Here is a 24,677-nt window from a genome sequence, read left to right as displayed (position 1 = left end):
CAGCCTTTGAACACGATGACATACTGGAGAAGCTCAGTGCCACATTCTCCGCTGCACTGCAATTTCTGTCAGAGACATAGGATATGAGCGGAGCCCCCAACCTGTCAGGCTCCAGACCAACTGTTCAGGGGACACATCTGGATCCACAGCTCTGAGAAGTAATTTCCTTGCTAACGTTGCCTCTAGCAATAATATCTACACCAGTGCTTCCCGAGCACCAGTTCATGGATCAATGACAATCCATGATAAAGTTATCACTGGCCCACAGAGAACTGAGAAAAATAAGAACAATTCAGTGGTTGTTGATACAACTAAATGTATTCAATTTAAAAGGACTACCCTTTATACTGAGATTATGTACTTCCTAATTTTGTGTTGTTTTTTAACATTCATTCCCCCCCCCCTTTTTTTAAAGATTTTATTTATTTATTCATGAGAGACACAGAGAGACAGAGACATAGGCAGAGGGAGAAACAGGCTCCCCACAAGGTGCCTGATGTGAGACTTGATCCCAGGACCCTAGGATCACACCCTGAGCCAAAGGCAGGTGCTCAACCACTGAGCCACCCAGAAGTCCCCTTCCCCACCCCTTTTTTTAAAATGTGACAAAGACTTAAAAAAATACCTTTAATTAGGAAAATAACAGACAACATGCTAGATCATGCCACCATGGCCATCTTCATAACAAAATACCTAGAATCAGGCAGCTCAGATGGCTCAGCGGTTTAGCGCTGCCTTCGGCCCAGGGCCTGATCCTGGAGACCCAGGATCGAGTCCCGCATCGGGCTCCTGGCATGGAGTCTGTTTCTCCCTCTGCCTGTGTCTCTGCCTCTCTTTCTCTCTTTCTCTGTGTGTGTCATGAATAAAGTCTTAAAAAAAAAATAACTAGAATCAAGAAACCAGGAAACCTGTCTGCTAAGGAACAGGCAGCAGAGGCTGCCCCCAAGCACTAAAGTTTCCCTGGAGACTGAAGCACTCCCAGCAGAAGGGGAGCCCTTGAGGAAGGGACTGTCCTTGCAACGATCAAGGGACTGCTGGGAGCTTTGTAAAACCACACTCACCACTCTTTATCTTCTGCATTCAGTCCCATGGGGTTTTCGCTGTGTTCTATGTAGGATTTTTGTTTAATTTATTTGCTTTTATTTTCCATACTCAATTAACCTTAATGAGTGCTCTTACAAAGTGCCTACTAAGTGCCAATATCTACATCTGCAGTTTTTACATGCATTGGTCTGCCAAGTCCTATGGCTAGCCTTTAGTATTAAAAGGTGACCTCACGTGAGTTTCATTGCTGACTGGGGCAAACTTGTCATGATGGCTTCCCCATCTTAGTTTCTCATAGTTGGTCTTTCTCATCTGGCCTCTGGCAGCCACTTACTCCTTGAATGAAGCAGTCTGCATGTTGGTACTGATTAAAATCCTACTTATGTCCATCTATTTCCTCAACTTCACAGCTGTCCTCTCAGTGACTTGCTCTGTTTCAATATGTACTGGATGTTTACTTGCACTTACTGAGCAATAAACTAATCTTAGACCACTTTTCAAGGAGCTAACCAGATGATAATTCAATGAAATTATTTAGATGCTGACAGTCTTTGCGAAAACGTCCATGAAAAGAAAGCTAACTTCTATAGTTCATGGAAATCAGGTGAAAGTTAGGTCTGGGGAAGTCATGGCTTATCACCAGCAAAAATAATTAAGAGAGTTATAATGAGATAGCACACATTTAAGTACTTAACACAGAGCAAGTATTCCATAAATGTTAACCTTCTCCTCTTCCCAACTCATTTCTGATTAGTTGCTCTTTGGAATACTGGAGTGGTTTATTTTTCTTTTTTTAAGGAAATCTGTTTTATTGTGGTCACAACATTGTTTCCAAACAAACAAACTACAGTATCAACACTGGCCAAGGAAAAACACCCTAAAAAACACATCACACCATGTGTTACATTCTCCAGAATACACAGACATGTGCGTATGTGTATATGCATGCACACCCCCAAAATCTTGGTTGACATCAAGCTGCTGATTACTCTGAGTATAATCTTCTAGTCAACTATATCTACATCGGATATTTCTGGGGCCATTCACATTTGACCCAGTCTTTAAATTTTTCCAATTTTTTTTGTGGACGATCAAATCAAAATTTTCAAAGTAAAGGTTACACATACATTTTTTTTCTCTTGAAATGTCTACACCTCAGACTATCACAGCATATTAAATTAGTGAGATAGGATTTTTAGTAACTCTAGAAAAGCTACTACAAAGCAAGCACTATTTAATTCTAAGAACACCTGGTAATTGAGAAATATTAAAGAGTCAGAAGATATTGATAAGGGTTAGAAGCACCAACATTTCAAGAGTTGCACAAGATTATTATGTCTATTTTTGAAAGAAGCATTTTTAAAACATAATAAATACAAGTTATAAACTATCAAGATCCTGTCATTTGCTAAATCCAAAAGACTCAGATTTTTATAATTTGCTTTCAACAGATCACCACATCATTCAAATGTGTCATATTATGTTGGTGTGCATTTCTCCTTCTGTTTGTGCCTATGTATTCTATTTACACTTCCCAATGTAAAACTGTGTTGAATATCCATCTTAAAGCCAATGTTATCAAAATATATTTCAGTCTACATTCAACAACTCCAGAGTAGGCCAAAAACCGAGTACATTTTCTCCTCATTATCACCTCGGTAAGAATCCCTTGCCAGGATCTGGCTAGGAGGCTTATATCTGACAAAGCTTAATGAAGTGTTAATGAAGGCAAAATGTCCCAGCCCATTCTGAGTTTTGCTCAGAACAGGTTTAAGTGTATCCTGGTGAAAAGCTTTAACAGTAGCTCTTTTTTCCCCCAAGAGAGGATAGAGAAGGTGAGAGGTTGTACACTTGGGTTTTGCTTGAATGCTATTGTCTTTTGTTCATGAATGCTTAGGTTTAATCCTTGGCCTTATCTTTAAATTCCTGTGCACGGTCCCTCACCCATGAATCCCCAACCTACACCTATCCAGCCTTTCTAAGAGTCTTGGTTCTTCAGCATTGGGACTTACTATAGCCATAGCTTCTTTTTCTTCCCTATCAGGAATTTCATGATCTGTTCCAGTCCCATCTGAGCTCTTTATTCCAACTTACATCTCCTCAGCCAAGATCTACAAAGAATTCTCAGGCCAAACCCTCTGCATCTTGTTTGACTCCCCTGTCCTGATCAGACACCACAGATTGCTCATCATCACTAAACACACTTCAGTGTGGTTTACACAGTTCTCTTCTCTTGTAGGCATGAAATTGGGGACCAGAAGACTTAGATTCTAGTCCTAGACCTGCCACTTACTATTTTTGGTCTTTGATGTATCATTTAACTTGTTTGAGTTTCAGTTTTCCTCTCTGGAGAATGGGGCTGTTGATACTAGTTATCTTCATTTCTCAGAGAGACAATCTAAAGTTCTGTTTCCTGTCTTGCACAATTATTGTATCTAATTAAGACAAAGTACATAAACTCACTTTGAAAACTGTAAAGCATCATAAAATATAAGATATGGCTATATCTTTTCATCTCCAACCACACATACTGTGGAGTTTTTTCTGATCTCTCTCCTGTTTTCCCTCTTCTTTCCTTCTGGAAGCCTCCTTGTTCTTCCAGTATGAATCCCCAGTTGCACAGGTTTCCATATGTTCTTGAGTCCCTCTTTCTTAAGTATCTTAGTTAGAGGGATGCCACAAGATGAGAGATTAAGAAGTAATCTCAAGGCTCTAGTTGTGGAAGAAAGGGAAGACATATCTATAGCCTGGAGGTATTTACTTTGATCACAGAAAAGTCTTAACCAAATAGAACTGACTTTACCCAAATCTGCTTGTTATGGTTTTCATAAATTCATACAATCCCCAATATATAGGTCTCCCATCATATATGTCCAAAAATTAATTCAATGATATTCACTTTTATCAATATCTGACAGGTTCATTAATACACGTTTTTGTTGCTGGGTTTCTTTAATTTTTATTTATTTATTTGAGACAGAGAAAGAGAGCACGAGTGGGGAGAAGGGTCAGAGGGAGAGGGAGAAGCAGGGCTCAATCACAGGACCCTGGGATCATGACCTAAGCTGAAGGCAGATCCTTAAATGACTGAGCCACCCAGATGCCCCTCATTAATATATTTTTAATCAATCATCTCAGACCATATTTAGTGCAGACACAAAAGAACCAGGTTAAAAAAAAAAGAAAGAAAGAAATTGTCATTCTCTCCCTCCCCACCCTAATCTCAGTTTGCTTTTGTCCTTTACCTTTAGTCAGGAGATGGGAGGGACAGCAACTCATTATGTCATGTTATCTGCTAGACTGCATACTACTAGACAGGATTGGTACTTTGCTGAGGTAAGAGCCAGGAGACTGGCCTGGTAATCTGGGAAATTAGGACAACTCCAGGAGAGAACTGAGGTGTGGCCTCAGGCAAGTCACTTAATCTTTTCTGGTTTCAGTGTCCTCTACCATGAAATAGGGCACGGGACTAGTACCTAAGATCTCTTCCAGGCTGAATGGTGTGTAACATGGTAGAGCACTATGACACATTCATCCAGACTTATGTGAAGGGATAAGGTAAGACATGAGGACACTGCACTCCTCGTCAGGAAACCACTTCTCCCTTCTTCATTGCATGCAAAGAGCCTTCTCTTTGCAGCCCTTTGTATGCCAAACCTCAGCAACTGTCAGAAAGCACAGTTTAAAAACTTATAACGTGACAGTACAGGTTCATATTTTGTCACTATTCCTCATTTCCTTTGTTTACCTTTAATCTACTCATGCTGACTCCTTTCTTGAGTCTTCCCCCTATTCAATTGCTCCTCTCTCCTTCAACCGACATCTTCTTCTCTTAGACATCACGTTAGAAACTTCCAGAATGGATTTTCTGTCCGAGTTTTGTAGCTGACTACTGCAAACTTCTCAAAATGGCCTTCCAGATCTTAGTTTATCAAAATCAGTCTTCCTCATCTAATTTCTGTGCCATTTTCTCCTTTAGTGAAGCATTCTACATGTCATGAATCTCAATCCCTTCATTTTACAAAAGAAAAAAGTAAGATTAAGAGAGATGAACAGACTTGATGGGTCAAACAGCTATCACTGTTATGGGCAAGGATGAGAACCAGGCTCCCTGACTGTAGTTCAGTCTAGGCTCTTTCCATTGTAGCCCCAGTGCCACTAAATGAATATTCCCATTCAACTCCATAGAGGAGCCAGAAGGAGAATAGGGTTTCCAATGACCACCCTTCCCCCCTCCCGAAATGAGCAGTAGTATTCCATCCACTAAACCACCTTATCTAATCCACAGTGGATTTTTTAAACAATAGCCCCAGTCCCTCTCCCCTCAGTTAAGATACTGGTGACTTGTACCTCCCATTTTATATAATCCTAGCTGTATATAATTGCCTATTGTGAGATTCTTTTTTTCAGTTCTTTGACATATGAGATTTAATCTCTATAGAAGATTTAATCTTTCTATAGACTCTATAGCTGCACCCCACCCCAAACCCACTTAACCCAATGCTTTTCCTCATACCAAGTGTGCCTACTGATATGCTCCAACTCCACCATCCACCTAACTCAGCAGCTGCTATTAGTATCTATGTGAAAAAGTAATTAAATCATTTCTGTAATTATTCTCTCATGCTTATAAATAATTAAGGGTTGTACATTCTCCCAGAAGCCACAAAAGACCTGGAACAGTGAATGACAGAGGAAATGGAACAAGAAATGTGCCTTAGGAAGAAAGTGAAATTCAGTGAGGGGTGATGATGGAGGAAGCAAGAAACAGAGGATGAGGAATGGGCCAAGAGACGGGAAAACCAAAAGAGAAGCACAAAACAGGGACATGAGAAGAATGGGGGGAGGGAGGGTTCTAGAGACATTGGTAAAAATGAAAGAACAAAAAAGAAGAAAAATGGTGTACCAGAATAGACTTAGTAACAAAAGAGGAAGAGGAAGAACTACAGGCAGAGGGAGGCTGAAAGAGGACAGTTCTTTTTTATCACCGTTTCACAGCTAAGGAAAGTGAGGCAGTTAAGTAACCAGGCTACGGTCACAGACCTAATGTGGAAGTGAGCCGGAGGATCCCCAGGTGGCTCAGCGGTTTAGCGCCTGCCGTCAGCCCAGGGCGTGTGATCCTGGAGTCCAGGGATCGAGTCCCACATCAGGCTCCCTGCATGGACCCTGCTTCTCCCTCTGTGTCTCTGCTTCTCTCTCTCTCTCTCTCTCTCTGTATCTCTCTATCTCTCTGTCTCTCATGAATAAATAAATAAAACCTTTAAAAAAAAAAAAAAGGAAGTGAGCCGGAATCCAAGTCCTGGTCCGTCTGGGCCTGAATCCTATAGGTAATGTGTGTAAGATATTTGTAGGCCTTTAAAAATATAAAATGTGAGGGGATCCCTGGGTGGCTCAGTGGTTTAACGCCTGCCTTCAGCCCAGGGCATGATCCTGGAGTCCCGGGATGGAGTCCCACATCGGGCTCCCTCCATGGAGCCTGCTTATTTCTCTGCTTGTGTCTCTGCCTCTCTCTGCTTGTGTCTCTGCCTCATTGAATCTACAATGACCTCAAAATAAACATTTTAATTAAAAATACATAAAGTTATAACTGATGTCCATTATCAATAAATGAGCACTGACCCAACCATAGCCCCTTAGCTGCATGCCAACAGTGACCAAGAGCATGAAAATTAAGGTGGCTGGAGGCACTCTCTGCCATGAGGGAAAGAGCTTACAGGGTTCTACAGAGACAGGACATACATCTTCTCTTGGCCTCATTACACGCCAAGTTCTGAGCAACAGAACCAACTTGCCACAAACCGTAAAAGTAACATTTGTCAGCTCCAAAAGTCAAGAACAGACCACCTGGGAACTTCTAAGTATGCCAGGTCCTAAGGTAGGCCATTGAGGGACCTCAATGCTGACAGGATGAAGCATGAAGATGGCTGCGTGTACCACATAAAGTCTAAGTCATGTGCAACAGGACACAGGGGAGGGGACGAAGGGAGAGAAGGACAGAGAAACACGAACCAGAAATGAGATGATAGGAAAATAGGAAGCAGAGAGAGGAGGAAAAGGAGGACAGGGAGAAGGAGAAATTGAAGAACCTAAGAGAGGGAGAAACAAAGAAGGACCCAGGGTTAGAAGGTGAGTTTCAGAAGGCAGTAAAAGGCATCAAAGAATTCTTAGTGCAAAGTAAGATTTGAGCCCTTTCTATATAGTGTGCAAAATTAAAACAATCTAGGGGTGGTGCCTGGGTGGCTCAGCAGGCTAAGCATCTGCCTTCGGCTGTGGTCTTGATCCTGGGATCCTGGGACCAAGCCCCATGTTGGGCTCCCTCCTCAGTGGGGAGTCTGCTTCTCCCTATCCCTCTGCCCTCCCATCTGCTCCTGAGCATGTGCGCACATGTTCTTACTCTCTCTCTCTCTCTCTCTCTCTCAAATAAATAAATTAAAATCTCTTTTAAAAAATTTAAAATGGTCTAGAAATCCCCAGAGTTCATTGATTGATCTGGGCTTACTACTTCTACTTGATGCTATTCTACTTCCCAGAATGAGCTCTAGGAGGCCTTTGGCTTTAACAGTCCAATGCCAAGCAGGTTCTGTGCTGCCCACTGCTCAGCCACGGATAACCTACACCCTTCTCAAGGGGCCACCCTTCAGGATTTTCGTTTGCAGGAGGTCTCCCAGCACAGCCTAGCTTCTGGGCAGATGAGGATGCCTGTGAACAGCATGATTTGTGGGAGTCAAGATAGTACCTTAGGAAAGCACCTTCTGTTTTAAACATATATATCCCTTATGGTCCAACATGGTATCTGAAATTCCACTCATACAAATTTCTTCCTCTGAGTTAAAACATAAAATGTTCATGGAGGGGGTCACACAATTAGTTGCTCTTAACTGTTCAGATGCGGTCAAGGACTTGATTGTTTAGACTGTCTCCCTGTTTGAAATGAGACAGGGAGCTGTAAGGAGGAAATACTAGGGGAGCTACATGGAGTATAGACTCAGGACCAAATGTGCTTCTTGAAAAGCCCCACCAGTGCACAATGCAAGGATCTGGGGGCAGGTGGAGGGAGTCCTTTAAGCAGCCAGCAGCCAGGAGGCAGAAAAAGGACAATGGGCAACTAACTGAGGTAGCAGCTGTCAAGGGGAGAAGGGAGCATGGGGAAGGGGAATTTTTACATGATTAAAAATACATACATGCTTTTTCAATTCCATACCTTTTCCCAGGGCTCACTGTTGATATCAGGATGACAAAGGCAGCCATGGTTGCTAGCTGGAAGTCCCCAAAACACAGAAATGACCCTTATTCAAGCTCTACTGCCATTTTCTATCAGACAAGAAACCAGCTCCAGATATGTGCAACTCACAGAAGCATCAGAGGTTCCTACTTTAATGACTGGGGAGCCTCACAAAAGGGAGCACAAGGAATATGCCAAAGAAGAGGAAGTCGCCTTCTACCAGAGCATAGAGTTAAACCTGGGTCCAAATCCCCCTCTCTGTTTAACATGAATTAGTCTCCAAGGAGAACTAAAATGACACCAGTAACTACTCAAGGTCAGTTTCTTATCATTAACCAATTACACTTCCCCTTGGGCAGAAACAGCAGTGCCCAAAGGAAGAACTTCCAGAACCCAAAGGCCACACTGCTTTCCTTGGTAAAACTCCCCACCAATTTAGTCTCAGAGAACAGTAGTAATCAGAGGCTAGAGCATTCACAACAAAAGTATTCCTATCTCTTGGGGTGCCTGAGTGGCTCAGTTGGTTGGTAGTCCAACTCTTGGTTTTGGCTGGGGTCAGGATCTCAGGGCCATGAGACTGAGCTTGTGTCCTGCTCCATCCTCAGCACAGAGTCTGCTTGGCCCTGTCCTTCCCCTGTACCACCCATCCCACAACACATTCAATCTCTTGTTCTCTCTTTCTCTTTCAAATAAATAAATAAATCTTTTTTTTTTTTTAAGGGAGTATTCCTATCTCTTAGCTTCTCATACAGATGAACTAGCTGTCGGTGGGGAAATGGTATGGCAGGCAGGTAGTATGAGAACTGGGACTCTGGGCACCATCCTTGCTCTCTACCCTGCGGAACTCTATCTTGGGTCCTGCTGCTCAGCCTAAGAAAAGCTTCCATGGGCAACATGTGTGTGGCCAGAGCTGCTACTATTGCTGCTGTTGACAAATTCAGCTGAAGTTCCCTACTCTTCTCCTGCCTGGTTCTAGGAAATGGGCACTCACACTTCCTGTCCAAGCTCCTCTGCTCTGACCTTGGGATAGAAGTCTTCCTTCCAACTTTCAGTATCAACTTTGGCTTCCTGAACTATCCATCCAGAATGGGAGACCCTCTGTGATGTCTATTCAGAGGGGCTGTTAGGAAGGGCTCTGGCAGAGATCCCAGGCAAGCAGCCAGCAGGGGCCAAGGGGAAGAAAATTATTCACAGGATCACAGATGTTAGAGATGAAAAGAACTTGCAAAAACACATCTCACTCATCCATCCCACCTTGCAATGTAGGCCCTTTTCCAAGAGCATATGGCCTGTTCCCATCTGATTTCAAAGGATCTATCATTTCCAACAAACACGTACTGAGTATGCTGTGTGTGCTCTGTGTTGTCCCATCATAAGAGGAGAAGACAAACAGGCTCTCCCTCTTTGGAATGGGCTGCCATACTGAGAGATAAATCTGCCTCTCACACATGTTGCCTGAGCCCACCTAGAGATCTGTCCCTCCACCCTGACACCCAGATATCTTTCATATACCTATCAATTTTGCACATAAATAAGCCTTTGATCATTGGGGAACTCAAAAGGAAAGTACATACTGAAGGCCCAGCAAGAAGAGAGGTCCAGGAAGAAGGGGCCAATGAGGGGTCAGGTGAAGCAGACTTTGGGTACCACTTCTAAGAGCTGTTAAGGATTTTGGTCCAAGGTAACAGTACTTACAGCTGATTCTCTAAGACTATCCAGAAAGTAGGAAGATTTAGTTTGTTCTGAGACCTACAGCCATCCAGGACAGTGAAACAGAGATACTATTACTTCTTTGTCAATGTCTCATCTGCTGAGATGAGTCTTAAACTGGCATCTGATTTCACTTTCTCCTGACAGCAAGCTAGAAAAAATCCACCCTTGCAATCCCAGAAACAGCAGCAAAGAGTCTGATTTGACCCCAACGTCAAATCCTGGGGCATCCACTTGGCAGTATCCTGGGCTTCGGTGCCTAGGCCCACCCTTAAGAGTTCAGAGTTTGCAAAAAACCAGGGATCCCATGCAGCTCAGTCCCAGGCCCCATCAGACTGGGACTTATCTAGCAGTGTTGCTCAGCCCTACATCCTTTTCAACTGTTCTTTCCCTTTCTACTTCTTGTCTCGTCCTATGCTCCTCTTGCCTTCCGAACTGTCCTCTTGTTCTGAATGTTTGGGTCCTAATTGAGACAGACTGGGCAAGGAAAGGCTCACCTTTGCCTAAGCTCAAGTCGACCACTGTCTGGACAGTTGGGATATTCCCTTCCTGGGTTAAGCTAGATGTCCCAAGAAGACTAAGTAAATGAAAGTGTTCAAGAGGAAGTGCAACACATGCTGATGTCCATGGGCTTTACTGTCACTTGGGCAAGGGATCTTGGTTCCACATGCCACAGCCAGTGTGTCACCACGGGCCACTTATCTTCCTTCCTACCCTCAGTTTCTTCAATCTATAAGTGGGGGGGAACAATCTTGCTGCCAAAATCCTAGGGCCCCTTAAAGGCTTAAATCTGCTAAATGTGGATAAAGCACTATTTCATATAAGGTGCAGCAGTAACATGTAGTAGGTACACTTGGTTTAAAAAGGAGGGAACAGGAAGAAACTGACTTCTTCTGAAACCCCAGATCTAGGCCAATGAAAATCCAGGACTCCCAACACACCCAAAAAGCATGTTAAGTGAGCCTAGACCAAGATACCTCACAACCTGCATTCCAACTGAAAGTCAGAGACAAAGGGTCCTTGAACTTGATATCTGACAGTTGATTTTCCCCATTCCCAATTCCATGGCCTCTCCTTATCATTTCCACTTGGCTCCCTCTCTCCATTCTGTTCTCCTTTGCTCTTCTCCTCTTCTCCATTAGCTTCTTCTCATCTTTCTCCAACTCCTCTCTTCCTGCTTTTTAATCATTAGTAAGCAGCCACAGAAAAGCTCAACAGGTAGATACTGATTATCACAAAACTTCATCATCTAAACAATATGCCATGTTCTACTCACCAACGGTCCCCAAACCTGGCTGTATCTCAGGGTCCCTTAAGGAAATTTATGAAAACAGCAAGTAGTGGGGAATGACTCCAAAAGAATATGTGGGTAGGGAACCAGAAAATTCATATTAAAATAATAATAATAATAATAATAATAATAATAATAATAATAAAATAAAATCCTCTGTTAATTCTCAGATCCAGTCAATGTAAGAACCACTTCTACACATTGTACACGTGGGCTAATGAAACTCTGTCAAGCTCCTTTCCTCCAACTTTCTGGATGTTTTTTAACTCCTTCGTTGGGAAGGATAGGTGGGAACCATCCCCTCAGCTTCTTAAGTCTTGTAGCTTTATTTTTTGAGAATTTACAACATTTGCTTCTATATAAGTGGTAGAACACTACAGTGGTAAGTGGATAAAGGCCAAGGGGCTGGAGGGAGCTGGAAGAACTGCACAGACAGTGGATCTGTGAAGGCAGAAGAAGTGAGAGTAGAGACGGAAGGCAGTGGACATATGGGCAGGGAGAAGGAGGAGGAGGAGGGGTAGGTGGCAGCAGCATGCAGGAACTCCAGTGGAGTCTGTTGTCCTAGCAACATGATGATGCTCAAAGGTTGAAGGCAGCCGCTCCTTACAACTTTGGACGACAGGTTGTCAAGGTAACAGAATACATCCAAGACATATGGTGGCAGGCCAGGAAGACTTGGCGGGGGCCGGGGGGGGGGGCGGGGGTGGTTGATGCCAGAAGTCCTCAAGTCAAGGCAGGCTGCATTGACTGGCTCGGCCATCACACTCCCTCCCATTCTCAATGCCCACACCTCTTATCCCAACATCTTACCCAAGTTGCACCATTCCCAATTCTCCCCTTCTCAGTGCCATCACCTTCATTTGGAAAAAATGAGAAATTGTATCAGACTGCAATTATGTAGACCCAGTCCAGGAACTGGCCATAGGACATTGATATATGGGAACTCCCAACAACTCAAAATAATAGGCAGCTATTTATTCAGAGGAAAGCCAATCATAGTGCTTCTGACTACCTACTGTACTTTGCTAATTTTTTGGCAGGTCTGTAAACAAACTTCAAAAAAAAATAGAAAGCTGCATAATCCATGGATATATTGAAAGAAAATAATTCCTGAATCAAGAGGAATTTGTATTTCAATGCTGCTAGAAAAGACTACCAGCCATTTATTCAAACCATGTGTGTACCTGGCAAAGTAATGGGTGCGTTAAGGGTTATTTCATTTCATCATCTCATAATAGCTCTTTGAAGTTGATGAATATTAACTCTCTTATAGTAGTGAAAAAATAAAACCAAAAACCAAATCACAGAAGTCACACAATATAGCAAAACGTCACTGAGCTTCTGAAAGGTGGAGACGTGACTTAAAATGGCTTCAAGGCATATATTCGATCCACTATACTATCTATCTCCATCTGAAAAGATGCTAAGTCAAATTACATCATTCCCTTCTTATACCTTCTGGAATGAATTGAAAAATACTCAACTCCACTCTGAGGCTCTCAGGCCCTACATGATCTGGCCCCACAGCACCTTTCAGCCTCATTTTCTACCATTGTCCCTACTGCCCACCACTCTCCAATTCTACTGATCATCTGGACACTTATCAAAAAACAACAACAGCAAAAACATGCCCCCTTCAAGAACTTCACACCTGCTCTTCACTCTGCCAAAATGCTGCTTAACATCTTCATGCATCTGGATCCTTCTCATCACATCTCAAGTGCTACCTCCTCTGAGACCTACTCTGACAACCCTAAAATTACCCTGCATAAATACCCCTTCCTGCTATTTTCATAAAAACAGTTCCCTCTACCTAAAATAATATTGTTTATTTATTGTCAGTCAATGCACCATGAGGAAGTGACTTTCTTACGGGCTGTATCTCCAGGACCTTGGACAGTATCTACATCCAGTAGATACCTAATAAATATTTTTTAAATGAATGAATAAGCAAATGAGAACGGATGTTGTTTGCTAAAAGAAGTTTCAAAATCTCTTGCTACTACCTTTGGAAATTTAATTGCACCGATTAAATTTAGCTGGTGATATTTTATCAATTAGTATGTCATGAGAATCATATGTGTTTATCTCCTGGAATTTTAAAAAAAATACTTATTCCTTTCTGCTTCCTCCTTTGAAAGTAGGCTAATAAAGTCAAGATTATCACTGGCACCCAACTGCTTTGCATAAAAAATTTTGTTCTGCTACCTCAGAATGCACTCCTAACTGGAGGCGGCCCTTTTTGCCATGTCTGAGTACCAGAAATAAAGTGGACTTGAGTGTTAAAACTCTAGATGTGAGTGCCGAGTTCTTGACTGCTGGTATCTGGCTGATGTGAGGAAGAGAGGGGGGATGGGCATAACAGCCTAGAGAGAGACAGAAATGTATTTTCCAGCAACCAGAGATTGATTCTCTCATCCATTTTCATTTCAGTTTAAAATACTTTTCTCTTAATTGCAACTGACATCTGCTGCACTGAAATAATAAATTCATCCATACATTTAATAAATATGTATTGAAGGCTTGCTATGTGCCAAGCTATATGTTAGGTTCTGGGGATAAAAAAATGAAAAAGCCATAGTTCCTGCCCTTATGAAACTTGTAGTCTAGCAGGGCAGGCAGCTAATAAAAAAACAATTATGATTAATTACAGCTGTGATAAGGACGATGAAAATTACAGCATAAAAGAGAATAAAAAGACAAGAAGCAGGAGTTCAACCTGAGGGTGGAAAAAAAATCTAAAAGCATGAGGACTTTGGATTGGGCAGCCTTAGGTGTTTACATTTCCCTCTTCACTCATTCATTTACTCAATGGAGACTTAACTGAGGACCTCTCATCAATCCACACTCATTGTCCTACTGTTTGCCAGGTCTTTTCTAAACACTTCTAATAATCTTACTTAATAACCTTAAGAAATAGGATCTATTTCTATCACCATTTTAGAGGGAGAAATCTAAAGCTCAGAGAAGTTAAGTACTTTGCCAAGGAATCACACAGTAAATAGCTAATCCAGGAAACAATCTAGGCAGTGAAATCCTAGAGATCCTTCTTGTAATTATGGTTAGGTTTCCTAAATTTCCTAGGGCTGCCACCAAAAATTACTACACACTTGGTGGCTTAAAACAACAAAAATTTATTTCCTCACAGTTCTGAAGCCTGAAATCAAGGGTGTTCTCAGGGTCATGTTCCCTCTTAAGGCTTTAAGGAAAAACTGCCCTTCGCTTTTTCCAGTTTCTGGTGACTTCTTTGGCTTATGGCTAACTAACTCTAGCTGCCGCCCCTCTTTCAAAGCCCTCTCCTTTGTGTCTATGACTTCTCCTCTTCTTTATCTTATAAGGACATTTGTCACTGGATTTAGAGCTACCTGGTTAAATCCAAAATGAGCTCATTGTGAGGTCCTTAACTTAATGACAACAACAATGACCCTTTTTCCAAATTAGGTCACATTCACAGGTTACAGGAGCTAGGACATGGACATATCTTTTTGGGGGACCACCACTCAACCCATTACACTGTGTATATAGAGCACACAGTTTACTAATTGTTAATTGTTTAATGAAAGTTAGCTATTGGAACGCATCAGACACAATAACATGCGCCAGGAATACAAAAATTAGTAAAGTATAGCCCTGGTCTACAATGAGCTCATTGTATAGCAAGTGAGACAGACAGGTAAATAAGACAGGTTATGATAGCACAAACAGCACACAAGTGGAGTGCAAAAAAAAAAAAAAAGTAAATCTTGCAAAGATGAGACTCAGAAGAAGGTTCACAGAAGTGCTACAACTTCTCTTAAAAAGTGAGTAGGTGTTTCTAGATGGACAAGGGAGAGAATATTCTAAGGCAAGGAGGTAGCACAAACAAAGGCACAGAGATGCAAAGCAGCCAGGGCCAGTCAGGGAGCTATTAATAATTCAGTGAGGCTTAACATTACTGTTCAAGGGCTGGGAGGTGAAGAGAAAATCCTGGAGAGGTAGCCTGGGACCAGATCAAAGAGGATGTCTTATTCCAAGCTGTTGGAAACCAGTGCAGGGTTTTAAGCAAAAGTGTATAACAACCAGATTTGAGTTTCTAAAGAATCACACAGGTAAGCTACCATGTGGCTATGCAGATGAGAGAGAGAGAGAGAGGGAGAGATCGGAGTGCCAGCATTGAGGTCATCACAGTGCCTGGAGGGAAGAGGACCATCATGAAGCTTCCTTATTGTTTGCACAACCAACCCGAGGGGGAAGAGAGTATCCTGGCTTAATTTTCCAAATTGGGTCACCACCCTTCTTAGAACTCTCTCTTGGTTTCTATAATGCCTCTCTTTCCTTGTCTTGTTCTTATCTCCCATAATTATCCTAGCCCCTTTATAACCTCCACCCACTCTGGCTATCCCAAACAGTCATGTACTCTAAAGTGGCTCTGTCCTCATTCCACTTATTCATTCTGAGCCATCTCATCCATCCTTCTGGTTTCTACTACCCTCTGCTTGCTAATGAGGTTTGTATTTGTATTTCCAGCCCAAATCACTCCCTTTACTTCCAAGTCCAAATCCAACTGCTTACTAAACATTTCCACTTATATGACCTACCCATGTTCTAAATTCTAGTCATTCACCTTCCCACTGTCACCAAATGTATGACAAACCTAATTACTCTTGTCATCATAATTTTTGGAATGACACTAAAAGGGTCAACAGTGTTCAATGCTGCAGAAGGTCAAGAATGACAAAAAGACCGTTGGATTTGGCGTTTTGCGGAAAGTGAGAGACAAGGAAGTGAAAACAGCAATCTAACTTCTTTTTAAGGAGCTGAAATGTCAAAAGAAAGAGGGAGGGGGAGCTAAGGTCAGGAAAAGCTTTTATGTTTGTTTATTAATATGAGAGTGGTCTGCATTGTTCGAGCTTATGAGATTAGGGACATGAAGACTTCTCCTGATCTAATACCCACACCCTGCTTTTCCTTCTTTGAGTATGGGCATGATGCCTAGAGCTGGGGCAGCATCCTTGTAACCATGACAAAAATACCAGTGGACTCCCAGAGGTCAGCCCTGACATCACTACATCACTGAATCACCCCCCCCCCCCCCCGCCCCCGCAGTCCTTGGCTCCAGGTGCCTTGATCTGAGACACCAATAAGCACATATCTGTTTAAGCTGCTACGAGCAAATCACTAGCTAAAGGTCTTGGGCAAGATAGTTAACCTCTCCAATCTACAATTTCCTTATCCGTGAAAAAGGATGAAACATACGCCTCATAAATGTAATGAGAGAATTAAATAAAATAACATTTTTAAGCTAACATAAGGTGACTAGCTCAGAGCTTGACAAAAGTCAATGACCAATCAATGTTAGTTCTTTTCTCATTGCAACCTCTTAACAAACGTATGATAATTTGGGTGTTCTTTGTCACTGTAAAAGAGAATTGCAGCAACAATTTTTTTTGTCCTCAGAAAAATGGAATCAAACTAGCCTTTAAAATGATTCTCATGCACGCTGGACCCTTAAACCAAAGGATCAAAATATAATTTTGAATAAAATATGGATCTAATGTCTAAAACTAAGGCAAAAAGAACCACAGAAGTCTCAGAAAGGAGAATAAAAATATAGTCTTCATGTAGAAATCATAATCCAAGGGGTTTTTCAGGAGTATCAGTATGATCAATTAAAAGCTGGCTGGTGATAATAAATTGTCTTTCTTTATATATAACATAGCACTACTTTCTATCTAGTACCTTTAATATGTCCCTCATCTAACAATTCACTTTTTCTTATATAGCAACACTTCCAAATCTATGCATGACCCTAGATTCAAACATTATTTTATTCTGTTAGGCTTTCCTTTTTGGCGTTCTTGACTTATCTTCATTGCTTATATCCTGTATCAGTTTATTGAAATCACTGTATGGTTCTGCTTTGAAAATCTTGATAAGTCCTGATCACATCACAATCAGCAACTGCATCACTGCAGAGGCAGAACCCACTGAGCCGCTGCTTCTCCACCAGGCCTAAAATGAAGGGTATTAACATCCCAAGGCTTTCTCTTTCAGTTAACAGGAAAACATTAAGATCCCATTTTCTTCAAATGATTAGGTGTGGTCTGGTATATGAAAATACAGGAAAACATATACTGAGGACCTACTGTTTATCAAGCATTGGCTATACTGCTTTCAGAAAGCTCACAACCCACTGGGAACTAGGTGGTATTTTGTCCCCATTTCGCGAATGGAAATTTTGAGGCCCAGAGAGCTTAAAAAGCACAACGAAGGTCACATAACTGGCGAATGCATAGGAGCTCAAGCCTCACGGCTCCAAAGCCTGCATTCTCTCCACGTAGTACTACTGCCTTCCTGCAGACACGCCATCATTTCCCGGAGGATGGATGAGAAACACAGGATGGCTCATGTGTTACTTTCTAGCACCAGGTACTTTAATGTCTATAGATGCCTAAAGCAATTTCTGGGGTCTGTTTCTCCAAGCATTAAAACTGCACCTGGGACACCTGGGTGGCTCAGCAATTGAACGTCTGCCTTTGGCTCAGGGCGTGATCCTGGAGTCCCAGGATCGAGTCCCACATCAGGCTCCCTGAATGGAGCCTGCTTCTCCCTCTGCCTGTGTCTCTACCTCTCTCTCTCTCTCTCTCTCATGAATAAATAAATAAAATATTTTTTAAAAAAAAAACACACCTGGACTTCAACTAGCCAGTCTCTCAAAAGCAAATCTCAGCTCCAATTTTAAAGCTGGCCAACAAGAAACCCATTCCACAGACACAGGTGGAAAGTCCTGGAATCCACACAGACATGAGGGCTGCACCACTGCAAAGTCTATAGTGTCTTAGAGAGACTGCCCACTCATCTTTCCCCAAAGTATAATTCAAGGAAGGAGAGAAGGTGGGAGAGGAATAACCGACCTCCAGGCAGGGAATACTATCTCACCTTTCTGCTGACTCCTCAGTGTGTGGAAGGGAGTTTCAAAATCAGCCAAAAAAGTTTTAAAGTCAAACATACTTGGATTTGGAACCCGGTCCCACTGCTTTTCTAGCTGTGTCACTTTGGCCATGGTACATGCTCTCATTTAGTTTCCACATCAACTAAAAACAAATGCTACTACTATTTATCTCACAGGATCGCAAAAGAATTAAAATGCTCTTTAACATTGTGCCTAGCACACAGTTAGTGTATTCTATTAGCTTTTTTCCCCCCTCTTAACTTCTCCACTATGTCTTCACTCTCCACAACCAAACTGTAACACCATGGTTTGCTCTTGAAGGATTTAGTCCCCAGGAACACCATATGACAGACCACTACAAGCCAGGTAAAAAACTAAAAGACACCAAAATTAAGGAAGAAGCACAGGGTAAAATATGAGTAGCATAGCCATCTTGGTTTCAAGATTATGCTGGATATGGAAACTCACATGAGCAACCAGAAGGCAATAGTCTATTTACAGTGACACACATTACTGCTGGCTCAACGATGCTCTCCAACACACTGCCATCAGATGTGTGTTGGGGAAGACACAGCCAGTAGGGGGAGAGAGGAAGAAAGGTAGAGCCAATGAAGACTAGGAGCCATTTTCCTAGCCCCAGTTGGATTCAAAATGTAAGGCTCTGTACAAAAAAATCAGAGTGCTATTCAAAGTACCAAACAATTGAGAAAGAAAAAAATCATAACAACAGACTCCAGAGTGAGAATATTTTCACATGGCCTTTAATCAGGAATAAGATATGGAATATGGCACATGTTTTAGCTACTGTACTTCACTCTGATCAACCCATCTACTTCCAGACCCTGACTTTCTACTTGGCATCCCTCTTCTCTTCCATTCTTGCAGCATTCAAGATCAGATCATGTGTCCTCTTGCCTGATCCTACCGTTAACTTTCAATTTCTGTCTTCCTTCCTACCTCCTGCCCAAACCATTTCCACTGGTCCTAATGCTGATGTCATATGTCTGTCATTCCCTGTCACACTGCTCTTTATTCTTTCACCTAAAGCAACTGTTTGTACAGCACTTTTCCATAGTTTTCCACACCTGTTTTATTTCGTTTTATCTTCAAAGTGTTGCAAGGTGGGTAGGGCAAAAAACAAAATCGAAATCTTATAAACTCTAAAATGAGTATCATGTAGTTATATGATTTGTTTGTTCAAATTTCCAAAGCTCATGAGAATGGAGACTAAAACCCAGGACTTATAATTCTTACTGAGGCAGAACTGTTATCAATAGGAAGCATGAGCTTCAAAATAGGTACTTCGGGGATTTGAATCCCATTCCCACTGCTCACAAACTGTGGTCTCCTAGATCAGTTATTTAACCTTTCTGAGCTAAAGTCTGAAAACCCAAGAAAGATTTCAGCAAATCAGCAGAGAAACCTCCTAAAAAGAAATGGGAAGTACATCTAGCTTTAGTTCATTATTTAGATTAAGATGAGCATCCTAAATCCAGGATCTCAGGGAGAAAAAAGCAATTATACTAAGGCAAAATAAAGTAGACTCTTTATACTCAGGTGGGGAACTGCCAAAAACTACCTCATGCATTTTTAAATGGTCTCTGTTACTATTCTAAACAGTCTTGTGTTATAAACACCTAGCTGTACTTTCCTTGTTAGAGCTCTTCCATAGCTGAACATGCCTTTTTTTTTTTTTGGCTATGGCATGGCTATACCACCATTGAGCTTTGGCTTCATGGTGGGGAAGGACCAAGGTTCCTACCTCACACATCAGAGCCCCCAGATTTTCACCTGAACGCTCTTCTGGGTTGGTCTCCAGTTCAGAAGTGTCTCTACAATTGGCCATGACTCTATTCAACTCCCATTCTTTTCCTGTATCATGAAACTTTTCTTTCTTCAAATTGTCCCATATAATCATCAGCTTAACCTACAGAATGCTGTGCTGGACACTAAGTGAAGCATTTCCTATTCATTATCTCATTGAATCTTCAACAACCCTATATAAATTATATGTTAAGGAGATCAATATTTAGAGTAAGTGGTTGGTGAGTAGTCCAGATTCCCATATCCAGAGGTGCCTCCTAATGGCTCTACTCTTCTAGCTCCCACACTTTTTTCCACTATGGTATAAGGTACATTTCTTCATTGGAAGAGTAGAACACTCATTCGTGTCTGTACTCATTAATTAGCATATGCCAAAAGAGTGAGCACAAGTTATTTGACCAGATGCTAAACTTGTGTCTCTCACCCCATTGGTCAAAAATCTCTATAACTGGGGCACCTGGGTGACTCAGTCAGTTAAGCATCTGCCTTCAGTTAAGCATCTGCCTTCGGTTCAGGTCATAATCCCAGGGTGCTGAGATTGAGCCCCACCCTGGGCTCCCTGCTTAGCGGGGAGCCTACTTCTTCCTCTCCTTCTGTGACTCCCCCTAGTTCGTGCTCTCTCTCTCACTCTGCTGTCTCCCTCTCAAATAAATGAATAAAATATTTTTAAAAATCTTTTTAACCATGTTTTCTTGCATTACAACCTCCTTCAATCAGGGACTTTATTCCTGTAATACAACCTTCCGCAAGAACACTTGGTTAGCAGGCTTCATTTGAAGCAAACTAGCAACATTAACAAAACTGAGGTAAAATGAAATGCCAATTACCTATCTCCTAGAAGGAGGAAACAAAATGTAAGGCTTATTTATCACCCTTTGGAGGGTGTCAATTCCTCAAAGACTAGGCCTTAAACGTGGCAAATCTGTATTTCTTGGATTTTCTACATCAGTTCCGTTTTCAAGTGTTGTGTCCTATGGCCGCATAGTTGATTCATAGTTGTCAAACTCTGTGTCCTCATTCTGTGTTTGTAAAATATGTTCATGGTACTTAAAAATAAACTTCTATTTAAAAAAAATAAAACTGGCCTTAGAGTTTGAGATGTTTTATTTTTGAAACTTGCCCCAAAAGCTTGTTTCTCCAAGATCTGGGGGACTCTTTATTTGCCTTCATGAAAATCCCTTAAGCCTGTGAATGTCTCTCTGCACAACTCCCAGGAATCTTGGTGCGGCTGCTCACTCAGCCCCAGTGGTCCCTGCCACTCTCCTCTGCAGCTTCCAGCTCTATCAGGTGTCTGACCCCTCAGGAATGAGCCTTCTGCACTCCAGGTTCTGTGGTGTCAGGACCTCTTTTTTTCTACCTTTTCCTCTTTCTACCTAATCTTTTGGAAATAGTTTCAGGTCAAAAGTCAGTTAGATATTTTTTTAGGCTATTTTAGGAAATTGCCTAAAAACCATTGCTTGCCTCCTTTCTCTCTCTCTCTCTCTCTCTCTCTCTCTCTCTCTCTCTCGGAGAGAGAAAAAGAGAAGATAGAATATTTGGGTGTGGTTGCCATGGTGGGGAGGTGTTAGGGGAGAGAGGCCAGAGAAGGATCTCATTACCATCACCTCACTGCTTTCAACCCTCCCTTTTACCCCTAGAGGTAGGAAACAGCAGGTCCACTCTGGACTCAGGCTACACCTAAGCGCTATGCCATTTCAGCTCTTCATTGTTTCTCTCCTCTAGCCCCAGGATTTCCATTATGAATCAAGTGATGGATTACTTTCATTCAGGTAACAATCTAACACAGTGCTATGTAATGGAGGAGAAAGTAAAGAATCAGAAGGTATGTGAGACCTTGACTAGCCTTGCCATTTTCTTGAAGGCAAGACAGCATGTGGCCTTTGGAGCCAATGACCAATGTTGAAGTCCTGGCTGCCACTTACTAGCTACACATCATTTTGGCTATGGTTTTTTAATCTCTCTGAGCCTCAGTTTCCCCATCTGTCAAATGGAAATTTAAAAAAAATATCACTCAGCTCACTGAGTTGTTAAGAGTATGAAATAAAACACATGCAAGGCGCTATGTGCTGGAGCACATGGTAAATGCTAGCGTGCCAGGAACAAATCAATGAACAAAAGAGCCCAGTCTCTCAACATAGTCTGCATTGTACCTCATACTATATGATTATTATGCATTTGTAAGAAACGCAAGAGAGAAACAAATAACCAGTGCAGCCAATAACCTTTTCTACTGGGGCAGGAGGGTGGGCATGCTGAAATGACAGAAATTGCACAGTAGTTTGCATAACCAAAAAAAAAATATTTTCACCTGTCGTGTTCTCAAGATAGTATGCACTTATTTATGATTCAAAAATTTGGTTCATCCATCTTGGCCTTCTTACAGTGCAATATCATGCCCTCAAAATACCACTGCTAAAATATAACACCATCAGCTAAGGACAATGATGTTAAAAAAAAATAATACCTGAAGCAAAAGCACACTGGGTTTCTCACAGTTGGTTTATATTTTCCATTCTGCTTTAGTTTATCCCACCTCTCTCAGCATGGGCTTCTAGTGCAAAAATTTGTTTTCTAACTTTTTTACCTATGTCCATGTGAATGGAACAAGATGTTTCTCATATGCAACTGAGGTCCCTCCATTTAAGACTTCAATTTAACCTTTCCTAGACTGAATAAAGGAAGCTCCCAAACAGAAGCTAGTCAGCTACACCTGCTGCCGACAGATGGCGGTAATGATCACACACGGTTATTTCAGCCTGCTAAATCCTGCACTGTAGTGGTTCTCAACTGGCCAAAGAGCACATAGGAGGTGTCAGTGCTAGCTTTTGAGGTGTTTACAAACATCATTAACCCCGGAGCATGTCCTTTAAGTACAAAACTAAAGACAGTTTTGACAGTGATGATAAGAAGTGTAAGACGACAATGCAGAGATGGAGACCATTTTAAAAACCCAAAGTGATGAAAGCAATAAATCCTGCACTGTGGTGAAGTGAGTCATTCTAAGATATAACAGCAAAGGGAAATACATATGTGAGAAGTGCTGTACCTAAGCAATGAGCAATAATCAATAAAATAAGGAAAAATATCTGAATAAGTAAAAACTGTAAAAACAAAACATAACCACAAACAAAACACCTTCTACAATTAGAGAATAAGCATCACTGTCAGATGATAATTAGCTTGTCGTAGATCAGTTTCTAACGTGAATGTAGAAGAGTCTACAATTTACTTGAGGCCATACACCTGTGGTGCTCAACCTTAACCACATACTAGAACCATATGGGAAGCTTTCAAGAAGCCAGACGTCCAGGCTATACCACAGGCCAACAATCAGAATCTCTGGGGGTGGAACCCAGGTATCAGTAGTGTTCAACCAAGGTTAAGAACCACTGCCTTCAAATCTAAGTATGGAGAAAATGCAGCTGCTACTGGTTCTGTGGATTAAAATCCATTCCAATGTGTAGATCTAGGTGTGATGCGCATAGACACGTTAGCAAAAAGTGCTTCCCTGTGACATTCATATCTTCAAGGAGACAAATAATCTGCCTCAAGGGATTTTTCTTTTTATAGTCTTGAAGCTGTCATGGGGGCGGGGGGAGTAGAATATGTGTTTCCAAAAAAGAATAGAGCATGCCTTATTTTAAAGGTTTGAAGAAGCTATTCACACACATATTTGAAGAAAATGTATCACAGAACTATAAGCTTCAACATCTTAGACACTTCAGTAAATCCATTTACAAACAAATGGACATATAAACCTGTTCAAACCTACAGAAGCTCTGAATACCTATACCTTTTCCTCACTTTCATCTCCAAAGGAAGAGAGACTGATTCCTAATCTATCTACTCATTTAGTACATTCTGGTTACTTTCCATCTTTCATAATCAAGTTTTGCATTAAAATACATGGATCATTTAGTTCTCTATACAAACCCCCCAGGTTCTCCTCCCTGGAGCCCACCTTTACCTTATCTGCCATTATCATAGAGGAGCCTCCGTGGATGCCCAGGATGGGGGTGAGAGTCTGGGCTGAAATGAAGTCAAGGATCTGGGCAATGGCCTCCTGATCTGTGTCATCAGCAAACACCACGCCCTGGATCTTCCGGTCAGACATGAGATCACAGATGCGGGTGATGATGCTCTTTGGGTCAGTCTCATTCATGGCTACCAGCTCCACACGGGGAACCACAGAGAGATGGTGGAAATCATCTTTCTCGTGGGCATCCTTGATGGCCACCTCGTCTGAAGTGCCCACGAGGATGACAGCAATGCCAATGCTGGGGGGGCTCTTCTGAGAACGAGCTCTGCTGCCTGACACAGCCAGGACAGCCAACACCAACCAGAACTTGGGAGAACAGCACTCTGCTCTGGGCTTCATCTTCAACTCGTTGACTCCCTGAAAACACAAAGAGAGAGTGGTTAAATTACAACTCTACTACATGATTTGTCTTTGAAGGGGCTGGATACTGCAAGTCAAGAGGCTTATCTCCTTTCACTGATCATCAAACCTAACTTCTGTCTTCTAGCCTTGATCTCTCGTGTTTGCTCAGCAAAATGGGAGAAAGAAAGAAAAAAAAGTCTTTCAAAAGCATCAGGATTCCTTAAGACAATAAGAGCTATGACTATAGCCATCAGCAGCAAACAAACAGAGGCAA

At 41.9% G+C, this 24,677-nt stretch overlaps 1 protein-coding gene across 10 annotated transcripts in view; it reads right to left on the bottom strand.

The window, feature by feature from the left end:
* GRIN2B (glutamate ionotropic receptor NMDA type subunit 2B) overlaps positions 1 to 24,677 on the bottom strand; it is a 411,663-nt gene that overhangs the window by 257,139 nt on the left and 129,847 nt on the right. For all 10 annotated transcript variants that reach the window (XM_072765991.1, XM_072765996.1, XM_072765993.1 and 7 more), the window contains one exon: positions 23,990 to 24,418. In XM_072765991.1, coding sequence (XP_072622092.1) covers positions 23,990 to 24,400 — 411 coding nt within the window. In that variant the 5' untranslated portion in view covers positions 24,401 to 24,418. The remainder of the gene's footprint in view (positions 1 to 23,989; positions 24,419 to 24,677) is intronic.

This window comes from Vulpes vulpes, chromosome 8 (genome assembly GCF_048418805.1).
Source record: "Vulpes vulpes isolate BD-2025 chromosome 8, VulVul3, whole genome shotgun sequence".
In the NCBI taxonomy this organism is placed as follows: Eukaryota; Metazoa; Chordata; class Mammalia; order Carnivora; family Canidae; genus Vulpes; species Vulpes vulpes.
This window is presented reverse-complemented; position numbering and strand designations above follow the sequence as displayed.